This window comes from Buteo buteo, chromosome 10 (genome assembly GCF_964188355.1).
Source record: "Buteo buteo chromosome 10, bButBut1.hap1.1, whole genome shotgun sequence".
NCBI lineage: Eukaryota > Metazoa > Chordata > Aves > Accipitriformes > Accipitridae > Buteo > Buteo buteo.
Genome location: NC_134180.1, coordinates 34696588 through 34724241, shown reverse-complemented (window position 1 = coordinate 34724241; position 27654 = coordinate 34696588). Strand labels below are relative to the sequence as shown.

The 27654-nt window shown below is 41.0% G+C and overlaps 1 protein-coding gene across 9 annotated transcripts; it reads left to right on the top strand.

The window, feature by feature from the left end:
• Positions 1 to 1240: 1240 nt before the first annotated feature.
• MKNK1 (MAPK interacting serine/threonine kinase 1) lies at positions 1241 to 26652 on the top strand. Of its 9 annotated transcripts, none has more exons than XM_075037041.1 (14): positions 1241 to 1310; positions 2308 to 2394; positions 6505 to 6609; positions 9998 to 10096; positions 10938 to 11035; positions 12479 to 12558; positions 14008 to 14081; positions 17486 to 17590; positions 20596 to 20651; positions 21234 to 21329; positions 22297 to 22491; positions 23012 to 23176; positions 23831 to 23874; positions 24798 to 26652. In XM_075037041.1, the coding sequence occupies exons 4-14, from the start codon at positions 10000 to 10002 to the stop codon at positions 25024 to 25026; spliced, it is 1239 nt and encodes a 412-aa protein (XP_074893142.1). In that variant the 5' UTR covers positions 1241 to 1310; positions 2308 to 2394; positions 6505 to 6609; positions 9998 to 9999; the 3' UTR covers positions 25027 to 26652. The 9 variants fall into 9 exon arrangements, with proteins under 9 accessions (XP_074893142.1, XP_074893137.1, XP_074893143.1 ...); XM_075037036.1 differs by having other exon boundaries at positions 9841 to 10096; XM_075037042.1 differs by having other exon boundaries at positions 1253 to 1310; positions 2330 to 2394.
• Positions 26653 to 27654: the final 1002 nt, after the last annotated feature.

Genomic DNA, 27654 nt, shown 5'->3' with positions numbered 1-27654 from the left:
TGCCCCTCTTCTGTAGCTGTATTGGCCACAAAGAAGGAGACTTATCTTTCACTGCCAGATAAAAAGGGGCAGCAGTTCTGGGGAGGTAAGGAGGTAGCTGCAGGAAATAAGGCTGCTGTCTAAATTATTCAAGAGAACATGGAAAAAATGAGAAAATGCATCCTAATGTAGAAGGACTGTGATTTATCCCAAAATGGGTAGGAGCAAGTGAGGCTGGGATACAGAGCCACCGCTGAGGAGAAGCAGCCAGTCAGGTGTACAGCACTGCCTTCTCAGAGTCCCTTGGACATTCTGTCCCACAGTAGGGTTTTCATGCTGTGCCTCCTTAGGTTTATCCCTAGCTCTTGGTTGTTATTACTTTTTCTTTCTGTTCTTAGTCTGGCCTGCTTGAAGGTGCACCTGGCTTACTGAATGTCCCCAAACCCCTCCGCTGTAGCCACACTGCTCTGAAGGCAAAGGTGAGGGACACTTTCCCCTTGTCCCCTGAGCAACTGCCGAGGTACATCAGCGCTAAGTTGATCCTGAGGCCAAACGGGAAACCTGTGAAAAAATCACCGGCTCATGCAAAATGCTGGTGGGGAGCACAGGAAGCAGAGAAAGCAGGCAAGGAAATGAGCGTCCAAAATACCCATTATGTTGCTGGCATTACATATACAGTATCAACTTGTGAAGCTGAGACAAATTTTCCTGGATAAAGAGACTTCTAGAAAGTTATCGTTACCGCCCCTCCTGTGCCCTAACTGTTTTGTGAGAGACAGCACTTGGTGCAGGCAGAGGCGAGCGTCTTACTGGCTTTTTTAACTCACTAGGGTCTCTTCTGCGAAGGTAACATCTGAACAGCATGTGCTGAATTTTGTTCATTCCTGTGGTCTCCCACGAGCGCTTCCTGGTAACCCTGCCGAGGGATGGGGGGGGGGCACCAATACAAGATGGCGGCCACCTGGTTCTCACCCTCAGGCTACGGCAGAGGGTCCCTGCGAGGCCCACCTGCCCTGAGGGGCCCTGCGCCCTCCTGCCACGAGTGGGGACACGCTCACCTGCATACCCCTCTACTGGGAAGGAACAAACCGCAACCTGCAATACCCCGGCCCACAAGACCCCCCCCACAACATCCCCCTTCACCCCCGGGGCTGCTGTGGGGAGCTTCTCCCCGTGCGCATGCGCACAGTGGGTGGGCGCCCACTGCCGGGCGTGCTCACACGGAGCGGTGCTGCGCGCATGCGCGCTCCCCCGCCTTCCACATACGTAGAAGCAGGGGGCGGGCGGCCCGGCGCCGCCCCCGCCCAGGGACGCTGGCGGCCGCCATGGAGGTGAGGGCGGGGGGGGACGGCGGCGGCTCTCCCTCAGGGCTGTGGGGGGGGTGGCGGCGAGGGGTCCTCCCCGCCTCGGTCGGCTGAAGGGGAGGTGTGGGAGGCGAGCCCTGAGGGGGAGCGGTCCGTCCCCGTAGAAGCCGCTGGGCTCCCCCGGCTGCGGGCGGGGGGGGTCTTCTCCCCGGGGCTTGGCCGGGCTCCTCCGAGACGCGGGGCGTGTGGAGGAGTAAACGCTTGAAGGGCGGGAGCGGCGGCAGCGCTGGTTTCTGCGGGTGGTGGCGGTGGCGAAGGGACGGCTGGAAGGCGGTGAAATGCCTCCAGCCCGCCGGCCGGCAGCTTCGGGTCTGGGGGCCCTCTCCGAAGGACCCGGGAGGTGCTGTCGCTTGGAGCTTGGTTCTTCCCCGAAGGCTTAAACTGCTGTACTTCACGCATAGTGCGTTTTTTAATAGAGAGTGGTAAGTCTATAAACTCCTGTGGCGGCTGCTCTCTATTAAGAATATTGCTGGAGTGGAAGAGGAGCAGGCAAAGGCGAATGAACCTGTTCCTAGATTTGATCACAAGTAGTCTTTTAGTTCTTGTATTTTTCATCTGTCGTAAAACAATGAGACCTATGAGCCCCCGGGAACACTGAAAATCCATCTAGATTTAATCTATACTTTACCTCTGCAGTATCTGTTAGCCTGACCAGGGTGACCTTCTGAGGCAGTTCAGAGGGAAGAGAAGCAAAGACAAGGCAGCGGTACAGTCCTGGTGATAGCTCGGCTGCTGGCTTCAACAGCACATATGATAGCCAAAAATTAGCCTATTCCCCTGACATCACTGGCACTTGTTTGTGAAGTGTCAGATTTGTTTAGATTTATTTTTTTTCCTTTTATGAGCTTACTGCTTACAAAAGCCTCTTTATCATGCAAGTTTATGCCCCACAGTTAGCTTGGAAGGATTGGCATATATTCTGATAACTTTGAAGAACTACAGTTTGGCATTTTTTTCAAAACAGAGCTCCTCTTCATGCCTTCCAGGTGCTGGATGGAAGCAAGGCAAAATACACTTGTGGAGCTGAACCTTTTCCACTGCAGTTCTAAAGGTAATTGGTTTTGGTATTGGCAGCCTTCCAGGTAAAGTGGATTTGGGTGCCTTGGACGCCTGAAAGTTTCTTGACATTGAACATTGTCCATCATGACATTATTTCAGGGTATGAATGCTGTATCAGTACTCTCTAATGCTTTCAAAAAAGGTATTTACTGCTGCCACGTGGAATTTCCGCTCACCTTCCAGTACCTTCCTGCTAACGAATGTTAAAACACTGGTACAAATTTTATGTGACGTCAAATGTGGAAATGCCATGGACTATTAATTTTAGAGTTGAAAGTACAGAGGAAGGGAGCAGGCAGAAAAATCAGTCTTGCTTCAAACTTTAAAAACACATTAGATTGACCTCTCCCAACAAGGCTGCTTGCTAATATAGGAATATGTTGTGTAGCTTTTTTTCCAGTGACAAATGTCATTATCTGATCATTTGTGGGGTGTGGAGTCAGAGCAGGAAATGCTTATCTTCTATCTGCATGAAATTAAAAGTTGTCTTCTAAGAAGTTTTTCTCTTTGGTTTAGACTTGAAAACTAGTAAGGGCGCTGAATGGGGTTAGAGGAGCTAGTTGGCAATGCAGAGACAGTCTTCCGAGAGTTGTTGATGCCATCAGACAGATGTTTAGTAAGTGGCCCTGGTAACTTACTTGCCTTTGTATCTCCTTTATTTAAAAGTGCTCTAGGGGTTAGAGAAGCTTTGAGCAGTTGAGTCAAAGTACTATTGCAAGGACTTTTTTCATTTAGAATGTGTGTGGTGTGGAGTTTAAAATAATTTTGCAGCTCAGTTCCTGCTGCACTGCGATGGAAACTTCAATATGAATCATCTGCCAGTGGTCAGTAGCATTAAATGTCTTGTTTGGCTGTACTGCTGTATGTGGAAGGAGGGAAGGTGGTCTTTCGTGGAATAACCAGCGTGTGTGTCATGTTGTTCCTGACAAGTCTTACCATTCACATTTATTTGTTAGCCCCCTGAAATACACCCTATTATGTCCTTTCATCCATGTGGCTGCCTCAGAGGCAGGTTGTCGTACAACAAGAAATTAAAAAGATTACTGTGTGTTTTTAAGCCACCTTCAGTCTCATTTGTTATCCTTACTTGTTAACTCATAGCAAGGTCACCATGCTTGTCTTGTTTGCCTTTATCTTTCCAGTGGGGATGATAACAGTTCTTTTGCTGTCATTCTGAATGATAACTAACGCTTTTCAAGAAACGCATGTGTTTCTATGTAAACATAGGCAGACCTCAGCAGAAGATCTCATGTCTACAGCATGTGTGCTAAAATATGCTATTTTCTCCCAACAGGAGAGGGAAGAGTGCTGTGTACTCTCCTCTCCATTAAGGTTCTCCCTGCTTCCCCAGTAGTGATCATGGTGAAGTAATAAATTGGGATGGGAGGAATCTATTTGAAACAACTTTATGTGCTATCCGGCAAAGTAAGATCCACCCATTGCTGGAGGGTTTGACTCAGAACCTCAGAAACCCCATGCTTAGTTTGCAAAGGAAGTGGCTAGCTGAGAGTACGAAAAGTTAGACTCTGCAACTTGCATACACAGAAGATAAGGTATCTCTGGTCTTCTAGAAGTGTGAGAGAAGGGAATCACAGGGAGAAGTATGGAGGTAAAGAAAAAGGTTTCTGTAACCTTTTCTACAGATTGAAGAATTTTAGAAGGATGGTGTCAGCTGTTACGCTATGTAGGTGTTATAGTAATGCCTGTGATAAGGCAAAATTGATAATTTTTCTCAGACTTGCTCTTTCATGAAATCAGATTGCTCGGGCTTCCTGTGGACTTTCAAGTGTTCATTTTAAAATGTTAATGCTCCTGTATGTTACTGGGAAGATGTTGGAATGTTTTTAAGTTCCTCTTCCTTCAGGATAATTCAGATTAATTAATTAAATTATACTATAAGTTTTCTTGTAGGTGGGATGAGAAGGTAACTGACAGCGAAGAATGAGTTATGGCAAACTACTGTAACACTGAATGACCTGTAAGAATACTCACTTCTCACAATTTGAAGTTAATACTCATTCTGTATTGTATTAAGTAAGAATATTAAAATAATCTGCCTCTGGATTTGACACAGGGCTGTGCTAAAGAATTGGGCATCCTTCCTCTTCAAATTGTGTTTCTCTTGATGTGTAATGTTACAAGCACAATTAATCACTATGTAGTTGCTTTATAAAGGTAGCTTTGGTTATTCTGAGCTTCTCACAGCCAGAAGGTTTTGGCAGAATCAGCACCTGCTGAGTGAGTCCTGTTTCATTATGAGCCACATCTACAGGAATCAAAGTGTTGCTGAGGAAGGGAGGGTCTGAGAATGATGTGAGCAGCTGAGTTGGGAGGAAAATGAGATGGAAGTCTGGTTCTGTTTTGTTTCTTTGTCCAAAACGCTGGATGTCTGAAACTTTAAAATGGCTTAACTTTTTTTTTTTGGAGTTTCGAGCACACACTTTTACATTTGAAGTCTGAGAGTCACAGGTATGTCACGCTTGTGAAATCAAGGGACTTACTCATGCCTAACTATTTTATTTAATCTGGTGGTAGCTGTTTGAACAAGTAAACAATGGCTTTGAAAAGAAGTGTAAATCGACGGAGAAGTTGGATGCTGTTCGGAAGGTGCAGACTGGTCTGCCTGTTGTTGTTCAGTTAGTCAAAATAGTATTTTTAAATCTCAGTTAGAGAAGCTTCATCAGAGGCCTCAGTATGCTTTTATTCCGTCTGAATAAAAAGCCTTTGCTTTTGCAGTATCTGTGGGCCAGTAATATTTTGGTAATTGCAGCTGTTCAGGTACCACCTCAGTGGTCTGAAAACATCCTGTGCCAGCACATCGAGTTTGTTTCATCTATTGAATTCCGGGTCATGGCTATCCTCAGTGAATCCACAGAAGGCTTTATTTGAGGCTCCCGATTCTTTTTTTCTTCAGATGGTGTAACCTGAACATCATTGCCTTGTTTGCCACTTGCTAGGAATGGATTCAGTACTAGTGGTACGTGTTCTCAGGAGATTTTTCAGCTGTAGAAAATGCTTTCTGATGCTCCTGCTCTGTTGGAGCCTGTTTGGCTGCCTTCAAGACCAATTTCAAGATATGCTTTAATTTGGTGCTGTTATGGTTGTAGTTGTGGTGCTCTATCTTGGCAGTGCGTTGATCTAGGTTAGGAGTATGGTAATTCTTGTCTGTTAAGAGTAATTCTGTATTTTGTATCTAAACTTGTTATGGTTCTCCAATAGTATAACAAGAACTAATGAATACCATAAATCCCTCCACTGATTTTGCAAGACTGTAACGAGGGGGTCTCCTCTTCAGTTGAAATGACTGGAGCGCTGGAAATAACACTGTGTTTTGCATTCTGTACTTAAGAGTTATAAAGCCTTTAATGCAGGGGTGTTGTCGTGGTTTAACCCCAGCCAACAACTAAGCACCATGCAGCCGCTCACTCACTTCCCCCCCGCCCCCCCAGTCGGATGGGGGAGAAAAATCGTGAAAAGAAGTAAAACTTGTGGGTTGAGATAAGAATGGTTTAATAGAACAGAAAAGAAGAAACTAATAATGGTAACACTAATAAAATGACAACAGTAGTAATAAAAGGATTGGAATGTACAAATGATGCACGGTGCAATTGCTCACCACCTGCCGATCGATGCCCAGTTAGTCCCCGAGCGGTGATCCCCCCACCCCCACTCCCCCAGTTTATATGCTGGGCATGGCATCGCATCGTATGGAATATTCCTTGGGCCAATTTGGGTCAGCTGTCCTGGCTGTGTCCCCTCCCAACCTCTTGTGCCCCTCCAGCCTTCTTGCTGGCTGGGCATCAGAAGCTGAAAAAATCCTTGACTTTAGATTAAACATTACTTAGCAACAACTGAAAACATCATTGTATTATCAACACTATTCTCATACCTAGCTCAAAAACATAGCACTATACCAACTACTAGGAAGACAAGTAACTCTATCCCGGCTGAAACCAGGGCAGATGTGCTCTTGCTGTGTGCTTACATGAAGTTCAGCACAACAGGGTCTTGCAATCTCTTGAGACTCTGGGCACTACCCAAATGTATGTAATGTTTGTGTGATTTCTGAATGTGAATGTGATTGTGTTCCTTTTCCTTCCAGCTGCAGAACAACTCGTCTCAAGCAAGACCCAGTTTTGAAGCAGGGGGTAGTACCTGGACTCTGCTTATACTGCTTTCTTCCATTGAATTCAAACGCACAAAAAAGGTATCTTTTTAATAGAAAAAGGCATCTGTACTGTGTTCTCCAAGTGCTTCCTGTACATGTGTTTTCTAAATATATTCTTCCTTCCTTTGGGAAGCAGATTAGAATGAGAGCGGAGTTAACATTGGTATAGTGGATTTTGGCATGTTTGGAGTGTTAGGAGGCAAGATGAAAGGTGATGTAAGATCTGGATGAATTGAAACTTGTAATTGTTCCTTTTCTTCTTCACATGGCGTTGTTTGCAAGTCTTTACAATAAGTGGTTTTGTTCATCCTTTTGAAGATAGTTGTAGAGGCCACAACCGCAAAAGAGAGAGGCTGTAACTATACCTTCCCACACAGGCTCTGAATAATGTGTATTGTAAATATTGCCTCAACACTGAATTATGACAATGATAATAAAATACAGGACTTCAACAAAATTGCAGCTAAAACAGAAACCTGCTCTCTTTTTGCTTGCAGTATGGATTTTGCTGGGTTACGTTATCCTGTGAGCAATAATCCTAACTTGACTGGAGGAGAAGGACAGATCAGAATTTGAACTGTTCCCTGTTTCTTCAGCTCTTGTCAGACTGCTAGTCAGACAGTAGTTCTTTAGAGAATGGTCTGACTGTTATGGTCAAGAGGGATGTAAGAAGTGCTCTTTATCAAAGGTTTGGCTAATCTGCTCTGAACACCAACTAATGTTCTACTCCCAGCTCGCTGCACTCAGACAGAATAGATTATAAAGTGGGTGGACAAGTTGGTTTGGTGGAAGCAGGGGTTCAACGCTATGGGCCATGTTGTAAAATGACCTTAAAATAACAACAGTTGGATGTTCATCTTGGACCTGATGTGTCCAGGGGCCATTTCCTTCCAGAGCAGTTCATCTAGTCTCTGAGCTTTCTGTCTGGCAGGGTGAGCTTCCTCAGAGCCCACAGAGGTATTCCTGCAGTATGCAACACACCTAAGCATTGCTTGGATGGTTGAGGCACACTGTCTTTCAGTGTCATTGGAAACTCTGGTATATGGTCACAAGCACAAGCATTTCTTTGAAAGCTTGAAAAACCTCTGAAGCATTTGGCTGAGCTAAAGATATTTTCTTGTCATACCAGCTGTTACTTAAGTACCAGTTCATTATAACAAAGTGAATAATGAGAATGAAGCTGTGATACCTTTAAAGGAAAAGCTGTGTTGACAGAAGTAAACTACACGATGTGAAATAGCAGACCAGAAGGGTAATAAGAATCTAATACAGCAAACACTTCATGCCTGTCTGATAGCAAATTTGGTCAGGACTGTAGGTTGAAAACATGAGCTTTTCAGTAATTTGGTTTCTGTGTACATGACTAGTGAACTTCCTGGTTTCAAGGAAGCAGTTCTCTGTAATTTAGGAATTGAGTCAGACTAAAGGGAATTGAAATAATGTAGTGAGTTATTAAACACCAGACTGTAAATATCATAACCAACTGGTAGAGTGCTGGAGATGGTTGTGAAGAAATGTCAGCTGTGCTAAGATGCAGGATTCATCTCCTGTCTTTTTGCTAATTTTCAGTCAGTTACAAGCTCTGAAACTGTGTAATATTTGAAATGGAATAGAACCTGTCTAGGTATGACTTGTTGACTTGCAAAAGGTCAGGTCATTAAAATGACTTGTTTGACACCTTTTGGAAATCAAGCACCTCCTTCAAGCAGACCAGCTCTATTTCTGAGCAGCTTCATATGTGTCATTTCAATCTCAATTCTGAGTAATGCAGGCTGAATTGAAATCAGAGCGAGCTGGAACTTGCTGTCAAAGGCTGGCCCTCTCTTTATGTTAAAATTCAAAACTGTATGTGTGTCAGTTTGATTTGAAAAGAAGCTGTTGCTTCAGAAGTTAGTAAAATGTATGCTTTTGTGTTTCTTACTGTATTTAAGAACTTGCATATGTCATCCATTGGGATGATTTAACACATTCTGCTTAAGACTTGAAAATGAGGATTTACTATTGTCTTAAGGCTTTGAGTGATACATTTTTAAGTGTTTCAGTAAGTTGTTAAAGAGAAAGGGCTTTCAAAACAGCACTTGTCTTAAATTTTCAGATAAGGTGTGAGCTCTAAGTGACACTTGTAATAGTTATTACTGACAGATGTTGGCAAGAAAAATACAATGAAGCAAAGAAAAAGTATTTCATGTATTGGTAGATTGTTGTGTAATATTTTCTGCTTCCGAGTCTCTCCTATGTTTTGAGAGTACTTTACAAACAGCGAAAGGTGGAAAAACTGCTATTCACAAAGGCTCTCTGTTAAAGGAGAACTGCTAGAAAAGTTGCCGTTATCATTTTAGGGCTTGCTCTTCTTTCATTACCAGTGTTCTCATAATTACGCTATTTCTAGGGATTTATTTTTTTCTGTAGTACAAGGTCTTTAATTGTGAATTTACTTAGAAATCCTCCTGGCTGTAAAATGTCTTAGCAGTTCTTTGCTACTGCCTTAAAGACTGTGAGCTGTGATTTTTAACTGTTAGGGCCAACTTGGCAGGATGTGACTGGTGGTGTGGAGAATAGTGAGTATAGTGTGGAATCATTTAACCTTTTTGGAGATAGGTTAGCTGTATGAAGCAGCCTCTGGCAGAGAAAGTGTATGGCAATGTTTTTATTTAGGCTTTCCATAAGAATACGTGGGTGTTTTTTCTTTTTCTGCCATATTCTCTCGCATCAGTGAATTGTTATCTCTGACTAAGCTCTTGTAATATCTGCAGCTAGTAATGCAGAAAACAATATCTAAATGCCATAAACACTGCTTGTTTTGGAGCATAAGTTATCCACTACTCTGTGGTTTAGAAAGGCACATCATGGTTCTGAGATGTGGGTTTTTTTCTGGCCTTTTGGCAGCATAAACTGGCCTAGATGGCTTCTTTGACCTGTTAACACTTGTGGTTGCTTTGTTTCACCAGGTTGTTTGAAACTTCCCAACACCTTCCTCCTGTTTTGGAATCTCATTTTCTTAAACTGACTTGAAAAAAATCTACTTGTAAAACAGTAGAATAGCTCAAAGAACAGTGCACTTGTGAGGGCTGTAAATCCTGTCTTGCATCAGGGCATGCATTATGTTGTGGGTAGCTCATGGTGGTTGTTGACAAGGTTGTTCCCATGCTTTGCCTTACTGTGCTGTGAGAGGAGGATTCAGTATAGATGCATAGTTATTTTCTTCTGTTTTTACATTTGTTTATCAAACCTCCCCACAGCTGTTAATTAGCACCCAAATTGTCTTTTTAGGTTTCCTCTGATATTTGGGGGAGAGGTGGCAGCCTGTGATGAAGACAAGGAGAGAAACTTTTGGATAGCTTAAGAACATAAACACATAAGATCACTTTCATTTTCTCCTAAAGTAATTGCTTACGTGTTAAAGGCACCTTTATGTTCTGCCACACAGAGATGGTCAGCAGTCAGCCTCTCCCCATAGCAGACAGTGGGAAAAGGAAAAAGAAAAAAAGAACCAGAGCCACAGATCATGTCCCTGGGAAGTTTGAAGGTTGGTGGCAACTTCTAAGCTTTTAATTGTAATGGTCTGTATTCCCTCTGCTGTTCTCAGTTTTCTTATCTAAACAGTGCTTTTTGGCAAACTTTCTAAGTTAACGTTTCTGTTTTTCTTTATCCCCCGTATTTTGGTCTTCAGTCTCTTTTTTTAATCTTGGTGCTGAAATCTAAGTCCTATTTATAATCGGGTTTGGTGTTTTGGTGGTTGGTTTTTTTTTTTAGTAGGAACAGTGTTGATATCAAAATGTTTTGATTGAATAGATGTGAGAACAAATACTGCGAAGCACTGAAGGTAAAATACAGTTCAGTGCCAACAAAGCTGACCAGTATAAAACTTATTAGTGGGCAAGTAGCATTGTCAGGTACGTTGCAAATCAAGAGGTAGCAGTCTTCTAGGTTTAAACATTCAAGTTTCAATTATAAAATCTACTTGCAGAGATAGTGTTTTATGGTAGCCATTTTCTGATCAAGGAGTGGAATGTTTTCTACGTGAAAAAATTGGTTCCGAGTTTTACATGAAGACAGGGAAGGTGGATGAGGTCATAGCAATTGCTGAGATATGTTTATTGTATGAACAAACTTGTAATTTTGATGCTGGAATGAAGTCTGCTTTAAATTTTCCTGGTACTTGGAAGAGGGGAAGTGAAAAATGAGGCATAATTAAGGCTGGCATATCTACTTTAATACTGCATAAATCTGTTTTCTGTCTTCATTACCAAGGGAATTTTTTCAGTTGCTGTCATATGAGGGATGCTCATCAGATAAATAGCTTGTCTTGATGTTGTTCACTGAAATGCTTTGGCTAATGTGTCCTTTCTGCTGGATTTCTTTGGCAGACTTGTACAAGCTGACTGCTGAGCTTCTTGGTGAGGGAGCGTATGCCAAAGTTCAGGGTGCTGTCAGCCTCCAAACTGGGAAAGAATATGCAGTAAAAGTAAGTGTAGAATAAAAGCAGCATCACTTCTGTCTGTAACATGTCTTCTCCCTCCTAGTATCTCAGTGAAAACCTGTAATAGAGTGGGTAATAGCAAAACCTTTTAGAAAATTTTTGATGCTTGAAGTGAGCCTGCTTTATAACCATTGAGATATCTGTTGTCTTAAGTATTGTGCCTCCGGAGTGAGCTGGTGTTATCAGCTGCAGATAGAATTCACAAATAGTAAATGACTGTGTGATGGTTAGATCTCAGAGCAAGATCTCTCTTTCCTCTCATGTCCTGATTTGATTTTGGTCCTACCAGTTTTTAGCTCTTCTTATGAAGGAGACTGAGTCATTACCTAGCACGGCCTACCAAATAATGCAAGCTTTTGAGAATGCTGCTCCAAGTTCAGAGAGCATTAGTTACTGCCATTAGTTCATGTAAAGCTATGTCTTATTTTTTGATGGAGGTGAATCTTCTGTAATATCATAATATTAAGTGTTAGGGCCCGTTTACAGATCTGTGGTTATCCCAAGTCCCCCATTTAATTACAAACACAAATAATAGCAACAAGAAAGCTTTATGCTTGATTCTTTTGGAGAAACCATAGGCAGAAAATTTTAAATCCCTTTAAAAGTCTAGTCCTATAGATTCCGTAATTTTGTGTGTACTTTGTAGAATTGTTGAAAGTCTGGAATAAACAAACCACTACATTATGAATTAGATGTGATTCGATACCAAGTGTCATGTAGTACTGGTGAATGGTTGGCCATTCTGTACCAGAGAACTCTGGCTGTAAAAATGAGAAACCGATACTGGATACAGATGTTGGTAGTATTTAGGGTAATGGCATGAGCTTTCAGTTCACGTAGCAATTGTTCAGTCTCAGCCTCTGTGGAAAGCCCCTGTCCTTGTCTTTCAGCCTGCGGAGTGTGTGAAGGAAGGTCAATTCTGATGGCAGTACAGAAGGGCTCTGAGATTGAATGTATGTTTTCTTTAATACATTGGGTCCTATTATTGGGTCTCCATGAAGTTTATACTATCAACCAAACTCTTTTTGTGGTGAATTTAGTACTTTTTACTTCTTTTTGACTGTTTGGTGTCTGATGTGACTCAAATCTATTTTTGTTAGAACTCAAAAGGATATCCTTTTCTGCACATTGCAGAATTAGAATGATGCAAGAAAAAGCTTGTGGTATCAGGTCAGTGACTGTTTAACATGTGGATTTAGTTGCTTTCTTATCTTCCTGTACTTATTTCTCTTGTCATTTGAATGCCTTCCAGAGCTCTGCTGGCACTGTAAATGAATGATGGATGATAAATTAAACAAAGAAAGGTGGAGTGTTTCTGTCTGGTGGGCATGCCTGAGATTCTAACTTTAGATCAGTTACTTAATTCCAGAGCCACATGCACAATTCCTGCAGTAATTTTTCAAATATGAGCTCTAACTCTTTCCACAGATCATTGAAAAAAATGCTGGGCATAGTCGGAGTCGAGTTTTCCGTGAAATAGAAACACTGTACCAGTGTCAGGGTAACAAGTAAGTACAGAGTCTTGTGTTTGTTTTATTTATTTAAAGTATCTTGAATATTTTTCAAATTTTTAAGCCTCTTATGTGTGAGTAAGTTAGGAGCTTTGCAGTATTCTCCTTAAACCAGTGGAACTTTAGACTTGACCTATTCGAAATAAGAATTTTCCCTTCTCTTACCTGTGAAGTTTAGAGAAATATTTACAAATTAAAAGTCATATAACTCAATTAGCAACTGGCTCACTGTAGCCCGAATGTGCTTCAGTGATGCATGGCTTTTGTCTGAATGGGTAATGAACTTTTTGACGCTCTCCCTTGTGATTTCACCATCAGCAAAAGCTGACCTGATACCAGCTGCTGCTGAAAGGAACAGACTTGCCATTCCTTTCCTTAATGTGTGGTTTGTCCTCCTCTTTGTGTCAGCCTTCCTGCTTTTGCACTGGAACCCTTAGGTCAGCCAAAAGCTAATTTAGTTTTCATTTGGATGTGTGCTGACTTCACGAAGCCACAGGATGAAGCAACTTTAAAGCTGCTACTTGTGTCTGAAAAGGAGGGAGAGGCTACACAGCCAGTGGCAGCATGCTCTGTGATGAATTTAAGCCAATTCTGAAACTACTCCTTTAGATGTCTGTTAATCTAGAATGTATACAACAGCTGTTATCTATACTGCAGTTGTGCAGCTTATATTGAGCCTTTTTTTACAAATTTTTAGTACAACACTTCAAGATAATTTAAAACCAAACTTGTTTACCAAACTCATGGCCTTAAGTTGTGCTGTAGAGAAGCAGGTTATGTTTTTGTTCTGTGTGTGGTTAAAAGCATATGGTCATTCAGTAAATAACTGATGAAAAAGTCAAGCTGTCATCACCACATGCAGAATTTGGATTTTGTGTGTACTGCAAGTATAGAAGAATCTGACTTACACGTTTGACATTCTCAAGGCAACATGGGGCGTTTGTGCTGCAAAGACTGTACACTAGCTAAACAGGAGTTAGTTAGTCTAAAAATGGTAACTAAGGCGCTGGATTTAATGTCATGGTGACAGATGCCTGTCTCCTTCAAGCACTGTGTGTTCTGCCTTGTGATTTCCAGAGAGAAAGAATGCCAATTTAGTTTGTTGTTGTTCTTGCCTTCAGCACAAATGCAATGTTCTAAATTATTAAATACAACCTATTACTAGTTATCTTCCTGTCAGTTGAGCAGTGGCGGAACTCTTTCACAATCCTGTCTGATTTTGGTGTTTGGCCTGTTTCTTCTGCTTAAATTTCAGTGTGAGTTGGAAATGTAGTTCTAATGCCATAGGCAACCAAAGCAACTTGTTTAATTAGAACTTTTATTTTTGGTTACTTCTGGCACTTCCTGATTATCCATGCTGAAACTCTTCATGGCTCTGTTTACACTCTATGCCTGTCTCTTCTATTTCCTCTCTCTCTCTTTTTTTTTTTTTTTTTTTTTTTTAAGGAACATTTTGGAGTTGATAGAATTTTTTGAAGACGACACAAGATACTACCTTGTCTTTGAGAAGCTGCGAGGAGGTACTGTGCAGTAACTGTGCCTTTGTTCATTGAATTGCCTTGGTCCTGTTTGTCTCAGTGTTTTAAAGTAGAAAATGAAGACCTTACTTTAAATGCTTGAGAATTTTAAGACAAAGAAGTAGTAGAGGAACTAATATACAAAGCTTGAAGTATGGTTATTCCTGAATATTGGTGGGTCTGGTCATGCATTTGAAATCCCTTTCTGTAGTTAAGTGATGGAAATGTCAGCTCTGTTAAAGTAAGAGCTTTAGAATATAGTTAGTAGGTCACAGTACCTTCAGGCAAGGGGAGACACACAGTATGTCAGATATTATGCACAATCTTAGTACAGCATCTATATACTTTGGTAGCATTTTCCCTTGATGTAGGATTGACTTAGTTTCCTGAAACTCATGGAGTACTGTTGCAAAAAACCATCTCGCTTCTGCCTCAGGTTGCTGTAATTGTGGAGCAGTCTGCTTTTGGCTGTTTGAGGGCCAATCAAGTGAGCATGTGCGGTCACTGGTCTCTAGCATTTAACACTCACCTGGGGAGTGAGAAGGCTACATCAAGTGCTTTGTGGACTTTCTCACATTTTTCTGCATTGAGCATAGTTACAGTATCCATTAATTGCATGACTGTGCAAAACCATGAGTTAAAAGTATGGCCCACCCTTCAAAGAAAAACTGAGTTTGTGAAGGAGTATACTTCTGTCCCTAGAACATCATCTATTGTCACTGGTCAAGAAGGCTTTCAGTAGCAAACCATATGGGCAAGAAAAGCAAATTCGTTCAGTATAGATGCAGAAGTTTTTAAAAAAAGAGAAGGACATGGGTTTTTTTTCTTGAGTAAAAGCTTTTGTTTACCTTCCCTTAAAATTAGTGCATCATTTCATTGTGGTTTCCTCTAACACTGTTCCTCTTAATGCACAGACTTCTCTCACAAATTAGCTCAAATAGGGCTCAACTGGGATGAATCTGCATTTGTCTATTTTCCCATCTTCACATTCTTCCATTAGTTAACCCTTTCCTCTGACTGTAGGACTATGGTTGTCAGTGTACCTGCACAGCTGCTGAGAGGATAATAATGCTACAACTTCTTCCCTCTCTTAGTGTTTTTACAGTGGTCAACTAGGGCTGAGACTGGTTTTCTCTTTGAAAAATTTCAGCATTTGTAGTGTTAGGTATGTGGGTTTGAAGAAAGAAATAATGGGAATTAGCATCAGACCAGCTTCTGATGCACTACAGATTCTGGTGTAAGCAGCATGGGTGGCAAGAACGAGAACATTAATCTTCAATGCAAGGTTTACTTCAGTAACTGTAGTCTTAGATACTGATGTTGCCTACAATGTTGGGGCATAACTTGGGCTTTCCATTTACAGCTTTGCCTTTGTGTAGCTGTGGTAACTGAAGGAGCTGTGCTCCCATTTTAGCTGGGTTCAGTTCACCAAGATATGCAGAAGCCATTTAACATCCTTGCCTGACAACATTTTATAACTGAAAACGTTAAAATCCATCTTATTATACTGAACTTGCATGATTTAGGAGACCTTTCCACTTTCTTTTTTTCTCTCTGAAATGCATTTTGGGAGGTGCTATATGATGCTTTCTCTCTGTTGAATACTAAAGAGGTGGTAACAACTGGCAGGAGTGCCCTGCTATTCTTTCTGTTTGTGGGATTCCTCTGCATGGGCTGAATATAAAGTCTGTAGAGTATGTTTTCATTGATATTGATATAATTCTTATCTGAGAGAGTTTGGAACATCAGCTCTATTCAGAAGGGTAATCTGAAATAAACCTGCTGGGTGAAATGAGCACTTCAGGTGGCTTAGTATTGTTTCCTGCAAAATCTGGGGTCTTTTCCACAGGGATAGAAACATTCAAGAACTGGTATTACTTTCAAAAAATGTAAAGAACAACTATACCAGGAAAACCCTTTGAACTCAGTGCCCTTAAGAAATCTGTAGCAAACTAGAAAGTGTTTTTGGCAAGGAAAACCTGTGTTTGAAATCTGATAGCCTGGTCCAAAGTGGCTTTCCTCCACCCATCTGACACAGCATATCTGTGCATATCTGAAGAGTCTTTTGTCATATCAAAGCATATCCAAAGAGTCTTTTGTCCATCTTTCTTCTTTTTGACTGTCTTTCTGGTTTCCTCTCTGAATCCTTGCTGTGGAGGAGTGGCAGCAGCTTTGATAGTATAAGAATAGGAATTACCACAATAGAGAACGGGAGGTTTCCTTCCACACCTAGAACTGAAGAATAAAAATTTAATCACCTGAGATTTAAAATGTTTACTGTATTGGAGACTAATAACAAATGGCAGTTACTTCTTGAATTTCTCTGCCTGATTGCTTTTATAAACATACCTCTTAGAGTAAGAAAATGAAAGACAGTAGTAAGGCTATTTAGTGGGCTTGGATCTCTGTGAACTACGTTAATATTTTTTTTTTAAGACATTTTTAATCTTCTGAGAAGATTGATGGAATTCACTTAAAGAAGATAAGGAATCAAACCTCCCTTTATCCTTTGTTAAAGGGATACCAGTGGAGCTTTGCATGCAAGATACCAGTCCTTCAGTATGTTCATATTTGAGAGGTCTTTTGTCAGATTTCATGTCCCTGGGCAAATTTTGCCTTAAGTCAGCATATGAGCCTTACCTTGATGTCAGTGGGAATTTTAATGTGTATTTAAAAGTAGAATGTCTTCTTATTTTGATGGTGTTGAGACAAAAAAACGTGTATACTTGACTTTCAGTGCAGAGTCTCAATTGCCACGTTACACAAAATGAGGAGTGTTAGTTCGAGCATGGCCACCTGTGACCTGGCGGCGGGTGGGTTTTGCTGAAGTGCTATGTACATCCTTAGATGATGTTTGAGTTCTACTAGTGCTATTAGTAAGTTTCCACTGTTCACAGTGTGTGGAAAACAGACCAGTCAGTGCTGGGGCAGTAAAAAGTGATTGCCCCTCATGCTGTGCTTAAACTAGAGGGCTGCAGTGTTTGAAAAATTATGTTCTAGCATGCTTAAGTATTGAAGCTGCTCAGTTGTACCTTTTTCTGCTTAGTCATTCCCCTGTTTGGTCCCTGGAAGTTGCCTGCTGTGAAAGGCTGTTACAAAATACAAGAAATGAGATTATGGATTCATGATACTTGGTACTAGCTCATCATTATTTTCTGAGGCTCTTTTCATAAAAAAACATGGGACTGTGATACTTCAGTTTCTGCCATGTAAACATACTAGGACAGACTATTAGTTGCAAATAACTCTCCTAAATTACTTCTGGCCGTGTTCACACTGAGATCGGTTCTTCCTTTATGGCAGACTAGTAGTGGCTATTGCCTTTTTATCCTTGTATTGACAAAGCCTTTTCTCAGCCCAGGCAGCATTCATACTAAGGTTTTCCCTTTCACCTGTTACTCTGACAGGTTCAATTCTGGCCCATATACAAAAGCGGAAGCACTTCAATGAACGAGAAGCTAGCAAAGTGGTGAGAGATATTGCCTCTGCTCTGGATTTTCTTCATACAAAAGGTAAGAGAAGGCTGTCTCCATCTTTACTAGTTGATATTGTACACTTAGGTTATGGAGCACATCTTATCTGTAAGTAGTCAGCCTTTGCTAGCATTTCTATGTACAGCAATGCCAGATGACTTGTGCTGTTTTCCTCTATAATATTATTTTCATAATGTGGTAGTTTAAGTAATCAGCTGTGTTAAGATGGTATAGACTTTTGACAAAAAATTAAGTCAGCATCCAGGGAGAATTAACATTAGGGTTGAATCTGTTTGCTTGTTCTTGTTACTTGAGCACCACGTAAAGGTTACTCAAAAGGGACCTAATACTCTTTTTAATTTCCTCCTCTTTCAGGTCTACAGAGATGCTTTTCTGTATTTATCCAGAATTTCTGCTGGTTACAGGGCCTCTGTTGTAGCTTTTGGTCTCTACATTTAGACCCCCACTGTTGGGTTGAGAGACCTACAAGTGAACCATAGTCGTTGTTTGAAGGTGTATTAATTTCATTTGGAATTTGCTCAGATTTAAAGTCAGTTCTGTTTGTAGAGAGTTCTTTTATGTTAAAATGTTTTCTTGCTGCTTTTTCTAGTTGGGAGTACTTCTGTTTCATTTCAAAATATCTGTGTGCATTATGGTCATCCCAGAGCGTACGTGCATGTTGAATGTGATAGATACCTTTAAAATCTTTCCTATGTCATAATTATCTGGTCTTGCATAGATTAAGCAGCTTCAGTTAATGTTACAGTGACTACCTCTGAATAGAATGGCATGTAATTGGAGGCTATGTTTATTGATTATTTAGTTTGATAAATTTTTCTCTCCACTTATTTTGCCATCCTGATTAGCCAGCTAGATCTCAGCAGATCTACATTTGCTGTCTAAGTTGTTTAGTACTGGCCCCAGTTCAATAAATGTTTAATTGTAGGTTTTACTTGTAAGTCAACGGTACTGCTTATATGCTTGAGTTGGAATTACAGCATTGGTACCTCGATAGGTTGAACCCATTAAAAAGAAAAGCATAGCAATGCATAGGGAATAAAGTGGTAAACCTGAGGAATATGGATCTTGTCACATGTTGTGACTATGTTATAAGAAGTTAATTTGAATGTGGAAACAAACTTAGTTTGGATTAAGATTTTTTGTAATCTTCATAGCCTGTCTATGTGATAACTCAACTTTAAACCTGCAGAGAATGTACTCTTTGAATACCTGTGTTTAGAAGATTTTGACTTTGGGAAACAGGGTGAATAAGGAACAGGAAACTTGGGCTGAACATGCGGAGAAATACTTCCTTGACATGTTAGGGCTATAGTAGGTTGCTTAACAGCTGAAAGTCTAGGAACACTGTTCAAGGAAGTTTAATATTGACTCAGCTAATGTATTTCTGTAGTTCTCTTTCAGCTTTTAGTTTTAATTCTCCTTTCCCCAAACAAGAGGGGAGTGATTCATTAAAATGGCCTTAGAACGTGGGGACATGGCTTGCACAATTGGCTGCAACAACATCTCCTTTCATTTTATTGTCCTCTTTATGGTTCTTTCGTGTGACATTAAAATAATTAGTAAGTAGCATACAGAACACTAAAGTAAACAGGAAATTAAAGCATTTTTATTGCACAGCTTACTGGTGAAGTGCTATAGCTAGATGCTTTAAAAAAAAATAAATTGAATCAGGACAACTAATTCTTTTGCCAGGAGTAGTTTAGAACTCAGCTGGATGATAATACTGCCTTACGCCCACTTGGGATATCTGTGCTTTATTGGTAATATCCACTGGAGGAGTGTTTAAAGGCAGTTGTTTCCTCAGCGCTGTGTGCAACTGGAAAATAAAATGTTATATAATCAGACATTTTAATTCAAACAATAATACAAAAAAGTGCTGTTGGGTTTCAAATTGCAAGCCAAGCCAACTGTTGGGAGTTTTGTCAGCCTTGCTGTAAATGTCAGCATGGGCCATCTTGACAGATTCATTATGCCATCTTCCATGCATAAGCAACGTGAACTGCATGATTGTGAAAGTTCTGATTCCTTGAGATCGATGCTATGCTGTTAATGTTGTATTTTAAGTCATGTCTTGTGGTGTGTGCTGAAGAAAAGTCATTAGAAGCTCCCTGACCTAGAATTTGGTGGGATATTTTTCTTTCTTGTACTCTGAAGTGGTATCAAGTGTGTTTGGAGTGTAATTTTTTTTTAAGCAAGGCTAGAGTGCAGTTAAATTACAGCTAAGTTGCTCATTTGATTTGATTTTTTGCTTCTCATTTTTTGCCTTCCCATTAAGTTTGATCATATTAAATGGTGAAATTCCAGAAATTGTGTGTTTAGGCATTTGAAGAACTGCTTTGACAACGCAGAACCACCCTTGCATGTGAATTGCACAGATAGATAACTTTATGCTTCCCTGTTGGATTTGCCTATTCCGATAGCAGTTGAATGAATGAAGAAGCCCTTTGGTTGTTCTCCTTTAGCTTTTCTTCTGCATCTCCAACCAAACCCTTTAATTTTTCTTTTACTTTAGCAATGAGTACGTACCTCACCATTAAAAGGATGATATTTTCATCTGGGAACTCAGGGGGTTTTTTGGGCAGAGTGTCTCAGGTATTGTCTGTGCTGGTAGGAGTTCAGCGAACCACCAGTTGATCCATCTGGAAAGAAGGACCTTACTGTAGAAGGCACAAAAATCTTTTGAGTAAACTGTGTACACAAGTAAACTTTCCTACAGGTCAGTCATCTTAATAAGCTGGTTTTAATTAACATAATTAATTTGGGCTAAGCCAAAAAGTTCCAGTGTTAGCAGGTTCTTATTTGCTTGACTGACTCTCATGTACATAAAAGGATGATAAAGGTATAGCAGGATGCAACAGTGACTTTTAACAAATACACTTTGCAATTATTTGCAGTATCATTAAGGGGGGATTGTGTAGCAAACTCAGGCCTAGAATATTTCCTAGGCCACCTTCTAATAGAGAAGTAATGAGAAATAAAACAGGAGAGTATATTCCCTAATGAACATTTGTACTCTTGTTTAGGTATTGCTCACAGGGACCTGAAGCCTGAAAACATCCTGTGCGAATCTCCAGAAAAGGTGCTACTCTGGTCTCTTAACCTGAAGTGTATTTTTTTAACTTGGTTTCCAAAAACAATCCTCATGTTATGTTTCTTCTCTTCTTGAAAACTTTTGAACCCACTAGTGAACTTCAACTAAATTTAACAGCACTGAAGCCTGAAAGAGACTAAATTCTTCTTTGAGCTGTAAAAATGTAAGCATCTGGCTAAGAGATAAAAAGCCAACTGTTCTTACAGAGGGCATAGCAATTACAACGTAGCACCTCATCTGTTCTGAGGCAGTACCCAGATGGACAAGCAACATTTACAGGCCAGCTAGTCACGAGACGTATAGTTCCCAAACTGCCCAGACGTGTACTGGCTCTTGCCTAGCCAAATAAAAAAATAATGTAATAGGGTCAGATGCTGGCAGCATGGGAGCAACTGGGGCAGAGGAGGCAAATGCAAAGAGTGGAATATAGCTGTAAGTGACTGGGTTTCACTAGTCCTGCTGCTAGTACAACTTGTTCTGTCCTGGGGTTTTCCATGTGGTGCTGTATTCATACATATTGCATTAATCCCAGTCTTCTGGACCTCTTAACTGTTTTGTCCTTGGTTTTAGGTATCACCAGTAAAAATATGTGACTTTGATCTTGGTAGTGGGGTGAAGCTGAACAGTGCGTGTACTCCAATAACTACTCCTGAATTAACAACACCAGTAAGAGACCTACTGTGGCTTTCTGCTTTTTCTCTTCTACCATAAAACAATTTTTCTTATCTCCAGAGGAGAGTTTCCAAAGGGCTTACTGCAACTACACCCAGTGGTGTATAGTTCGTTTAAAGTGGGTATATATGTGATAAAAACTGTCTTGGTTTCCCAGTCATAGAACATATATACAAAAGCACAGAAGCTCACCATGTTAATTCTCCTGTTGGCCAGAAAGTAACACATTGATCCTGTTCATCTCTTACTCCATCAAATGAGGAAGCTTTTCATGGAGGTTTTTTGTGTGCTTATGGACTTAGTTTGAACCTTAGTTTTGTGTTCATTTCCCGATGTTTGGGTTCTGTAGCTAAGACCCGTAAGCTAAGGGGAATGCAAGTTCTGTAATCAGTGTGTGGCTTTATAATACACATTAGTTTGAAAAACCACAGTGCTATGCTTTTGGCATTACTGTGGAAGAAAAATCTGACAGTTTTATGGAAGTCTGTTATAGAAATCACCTCCCATGATATACTTGCTCACTTTCTAAAAGGCTAGTAACTAATGGATAAGATCTAACAACTGGAAATACGTAAATTAATATTTTGTGCCTGTATAAAGGATCATAGATTCGTATGGAACAGTTTATGATTCTGCTAAAGAACAGTATGAACTCTTGCTTTCTGTTAGGTCTCTGTAGTCCTTAAACCTGAAATGTGTTAATTTTATCTTGTGCAGTATGCTTACAAAATGTTTCAAAGCTCTTGGCAACTCCATTTAACCTTTGAGGGATGCAGCAGTTGTGATTTGGCTTAACAAAATGAGACCTGCAGTGAAAGCAAGTAGTAAACTTCAGTAGTCCCTGATGACTGATTCTGCTTTTAGACCAAGCTGCCTACTATAAAGAGAGGAGAATGATAAATCTGAGTCTTGTTTTGATTTGACCCTCCCTTTGAAAACTTGCTTGAATTCGGTTTCCTAGTGTGGGTCTGCAGAGTACATGGCACCCGAAGTGGTCGAAGTCTTCATGGAGGAGGCCACGTTCTACGATAAGCGGTGTGATCTTTGGAGCCTGGGAGTGATCCTGTACATCATGCTCAGTGGTTACCCCCCTTTTGTGGGCAACTGTGGCACAGACTGTGGCTGGGACAGAGGAGAGGTCTGCAGAGTTTGCCAGGTGAATGTGCATGAGTGGGAGAATGGGCATATGTGGGATAGTGTAGTTTGCCCCATGAACTTAGGGTGTAAGACTTGTCGTAATGCCAGCAGTGAAGAGCTGTGTCTGTAACCCAACGAGTTATATCCTCTTCCCTATCCCACAATCCTTCTCTATTCTGTAATTCTTGATCTGGTTTATGGTAGTCACCACAATTCCTCAGATAAGTTGAGCCTCAGGAGAGTCTCCATGCGCAGTCTGAATTTATTCTTTCTAAAAACTGAGTATATTGGCTGCACTGTTACAGGGAGGATGGAGGGGGAGGTGTTTTGAGCAGACAGTGTATCATGTCTGTCTTAGGATGTGCTGAATCACTCTCTGGAGCTGCCTGTCACTCTCTATTACTCCATAAGGAGACTGGATGGTTTCAGTTGTCACCCACCACACAAGGTGGATAAAACTGAGTGAGAAGAATCCCACCTGAGAAGTCTTCCATTGCGTTCTAGTTGCTATTTAAATTAAAGACACTTTCCTTTACTAGAACAAGCTTTTTGAGAGCATTCAGGAAGGCAAGTATGAATTTCCTGACAAGGACTGGTCGCATATATCCTCTGAGGCCAAAGATCTCATCTCAAAGTTGCTCGTTTGCGACGCCAAAGAACGACTTAGTGCTGCTCAAGTTTTGCAACATTCATGGGTTCAAGGAGTATGTATACCCTTTTATTTTTTTTTTTAAGGGTTATTCTTCTTTCAAAGTGACGAACAAGCTGTTCCCTGTCTCTGAACTTTTAATAGCATCGTTGCATGTTTTACTGCTCTTATCTTGATTAATTAAACGATACACAGTGACTTTATTCTTTCTGGAGCTCTGTGTGCTAAATATTTGGATGAGTCTGTCAAGCTTTAAGTGTTTGGTTGGTTTTTTTGCTTGATTGTTTGGTTTTTAATTGTTGCTTTATGCATTTTAAATGGCTTTCTTGTGAATACCAAGCACTGCAGTACATGAATCATGTTACTCTTTAATACAGTAAGGCAGAATGCTGGTAGATAGGGTTTTAAAAGAACAGCAGTGTCCTCTTTTGCTTTAGTTCCCAGTTCAGGAAAGAAGGGATAGACCTTCTGGAGAGCTTCCAAAGCTTTAGCCTTATACCTGCAAACTGTGGTATCTTCTTGTGAGGGGAGACAGATTATGAAATGTGATTTGTAAACCAACAGTGATTTGGAAACCCACAATGAATTAGTTTATATGCACTATCCGTTAGTTGTAAAGATTTGGAGGAATCGCCTGTTTATCGCTCTTGGGAAGGCTTGGTTCCCAGCTGCTAATGTGTAACTAACTTTTCTTAACTGCTTCTTCTAGCAGGCTCCTGAAAGGGGATTACCTACCCCTCAAGTTCTTCAAAGGTAATATTTTTTTTTTTAAATGTCTGTAAACTTGGCCAAGAATCATTACTGAAAGAATGGGGAGAGATAGGAGATGACAAATTGGGGGTAAGATCCCTGGTGGAGAGTGGAACTTCATAAATGTGCAGCACTAATTTCATCAAGAACATCAGAAATATTAAAGCTCTGATTTTTCTTTATGATCTAATCTTTCTTGTTTGCGGGAAAGGCATTGGAGAGGATTCCTGTGGTGCAGTGCTAATCTTAGACAAGAAATAATGGTTTTGGCAGTTTGCTGCCCAGGAGGGGAAAAAAGGCATAAAGGCGTGCATTACCCAAAGACACCACTTTCTGATGGGTGAATAATCATCATATACACGTGGATCTGACTTCCACTGTAGTTGGAGGTAATCACAGTATCAATTTAACTGTGAGCCGGGCAAGCCTCATTTGAAGTGATTTGATGGCAGATCTGTATGCCAGAGAGCCCGAGTCACATATCTCTGTTTCTATTTCCATGTCTGCCACTGACAACTCCAGGTGGTTCTTCCCATCAGAAATGTATTTCCTTAAGCCAGATGTGCAATTATAGTGGGATTGCAGTTCTCTGAAGACAGCAGTATTGCCCCATATGCCCATCCTTTTATAACATGTAGAAATTAAGCATGGCATCTCAGGTGACTTCCCGGGTTTACATCAGATATACTTGGCAGAACGAGGACTAGAACTGCGGCTCTTTCCAAAATCCCAGAGTGTTTTTGTTACGTATTGCTGGTCCTTGCAATGAGAAGAGATGCAAATATTAACTGGTCATTTTGCCTGCTGTGTTGATGTTTTGATAGGAGAAATAAAACTTCGTGGAAGAAGATACTCTGCCATGAGGGTAACCAGGTGAAGTGACTCTTTGTGCATGTTGTAACTGCTTTCTCCTTTTCCCTTGAAAGGAACAGTAGCACAAAAGACCTGACGCTTTTTGCTGCTGAGGCTATAGCCCTTAACCGCCAGTTGTCTCAGCATGAGAATGAACTCAGCGCAGAGCAGGAGAACGTTGCCCATGCTGTGTGCTCCATGAAGCTTTCTCCACCGTCCAAGTCCCGCCTCGCCAAGCGCAGAGCAATGACACACGCCACCAAAACCAGTGACTTTCAGCCAGTTCCCCATAAAGCCTTTTAAACTTCTTTCCTGCTATGGATTGGCAAGATCAGCCTGTGTTCTTATTTGGATTTTCAGCACTGATAAAAGCTTCTCTGCTTCTGACACTTTGATTAGAAGCTTGCTCTTGTGATGTGACTTGTAACTTTAAGGGGACAGCTTTTTATGGGAATGTTTTTTGCCTGTCAGGTTTGGTGCATTAAGATAATTTAACTGATCCTCTTAAACTGGAGAAGATGGGTTTGCTGCTGTATTATTTGAGGTGATAAATCACTAAGCTTTCCTTATTTTCTTCTTAGAAGAGTATGCTTTAAAATGCAAACTTGAAAACATCAGAAAAAAACAACTTTCTTGCTTTGCCCAGCAGAGCATCAAGCCTCTCCCTGCCTATGGCTGCTCTCCTTGATGGTACATCTTGCGAGGTGCTGCTGCTAGTGTCAGCAGCAGGGACTGTTTTCAACCAACAGTGCCCTTGTCTCTTTCTGTAGACTCAGGAAATGAAGGTGATGACTGGGTGGATCTGTCTCTGTTGTCTTCGCTGGGCTTAGGCTGTGAGGATGGTACTGTAAAGGTGCAAGGATCACTCAGGCTTGTAGGGATGAAGAGGACCGGGTTGCTTTTTTAATCCTATTGCTAGTTTGTGTGTCAGTATGTAGGATGAAAGCTGGAGGTGTGTTATTTCTTATCTGACACCTTTTTGTTCTTAACTAAAATGTACTCTGTATAATCTCGCTTTTTATTGTTTTTTTTTTTGTGTCCAGTATGTCCCCTTCTCTGGCAGTTACAGTCTTAAGTCTGATAGCCACAGTATAACAGACTGTTTATGTAACAGTTTCTGTTTAGTATCCAGGGTTTTTTTTATATATTAATGCTATCCTCAGTTATACGTTCCTTTCTGTAAACTTGTATTTCTCCAAGTGCTTTTGTGTGTGTTACCTGAAGTTCTTAATGTGAATGGACAGACTTCAGTGAATTTTGGTGTCTGAATAATTTAGGATTATCAAATGCAGAGGTACATCTATACAAAAATGGTGCTGCAGCTGTTGCATTCTGCCACCTGCAGTGATCTCAGGCTGGGTGTCTAGATTTTAGCTTCCAGTTTTAGTACTGTGGTGCACCAGAGGTCAGGAGTAATTTGGAAGGGTACTGGCTGAAAAGCTGAAGATTTTGGGTGACCAAGGTGAGGTGTCCATGGAGAAGGACATGGATGTTGAGCACTTTCTGAAACATAAGCTGTGAAAACTGGGCTGCTAAGATGCCCAACATGATGCACCTTAAACTTGCTGGCCATTTCTGAAACCCTTTGCCAGGGCATTGCGTGCAGGGTGGAGAGGGGGAGGAGGAGGCGGCCCCCATGTGCCAGCACAAAACCATCCTGAGCAGAAGGAGAAGGAATAAAGTAGCAAATCCAACATGCCCTTGGAAATTGAAAGGTCAAAGCTGAGTGTCTTTGCATGGCCTATTCAGAGCGGTTTTACATTATCTTTTAGCAGTGTGCATACAGCTATTTTTATACAACATGCTGTATTTTGTGACTAATATTAAAGTTGTTATTTAAAAGATTTTATACATTGTGCCAGTGGATGGATTATGAAATGTCTTTTGCTTTGTTTTTATTAAAATGCTTTAAGTTATGGATTTAACACATGTGGCAGTTCTGTGTGGTTTTTTCCCTCTTGATTTTTGGTGACATGGAAAAATAGAGAATTACTTACTCCCTTACTTCTGTGTGACATGGGATTTAAGACAATGTTAAGTCTCTGAAGACTAACCATACCTTCCTCTTCTATTGCTTTATCAATTTCTGGAGGCTCCTGTGATCTCAGTTTTCTTGAGGTAAAATGAAGATTTGACTGCACAGAGGGGGCTGGAAGGGATCCTGTGATCCTTTTGACCTTTGTAGGAGATAGATAACTGAGGGCCAGTGAGTTCAGGAACTTACCAGCACTGTTACATTTCGTGTTCTTCCCTTCGATTTGTGCATGAAGCAAAAATCCTGCAGCTTGGCCAGGAGTGGTGGTACGATGCAAAATACTCATCTTGGATGCAGCCCTGAAGCCTTTCAGACTCCAAAAGTCTAAACAGCAGCATTAGCATGGAAGTGTGTAAAGGGCACATTGACGGTGCTGCTTGCCCAGAGATGATGGGGTCTGGTAGACGTATTCACGTGTTGGTAAGTGGTCTTTTGCAGACTTTGCTTTGCACCTGCTGCCTTTTGCTGGTGGTAGAAGTAGCCCCAGAGAGCAAGTTAGTGGAGCAAAGACCAAAGCTGCTGTTCCTGTGTTCTTGGGTGAACTATTGGTCTGGACAGTGAGTCCTTTACCCTCTCTCTCCAACACCTAGTGTGGAAAGCGAATCTGATGCATGTGTCTTCTGCACAGTGAGGAAGAAGCTGGCTTGCTAGCCAGATTTGCTTTCCCTTTATAAGGGAGAGCTTGGGGGGAGAGAATGAAATGTCCAAAGAAAAACCTTAGTTCAAGGATATTAATGCTGTTACCTTCAGCTAGTGGAACTGCAGTGTAGGTAAGAAGTACTCCTCTGGGCTTGAAGCCTCCTGTTGTGTGAGGAGAAGGCTTCAGCTGTTGGATGTGTGAACTGCGAAGGATTTTAAGTACTGGTGTGTGAAACATTGGAAATGCCCAGCAGGAC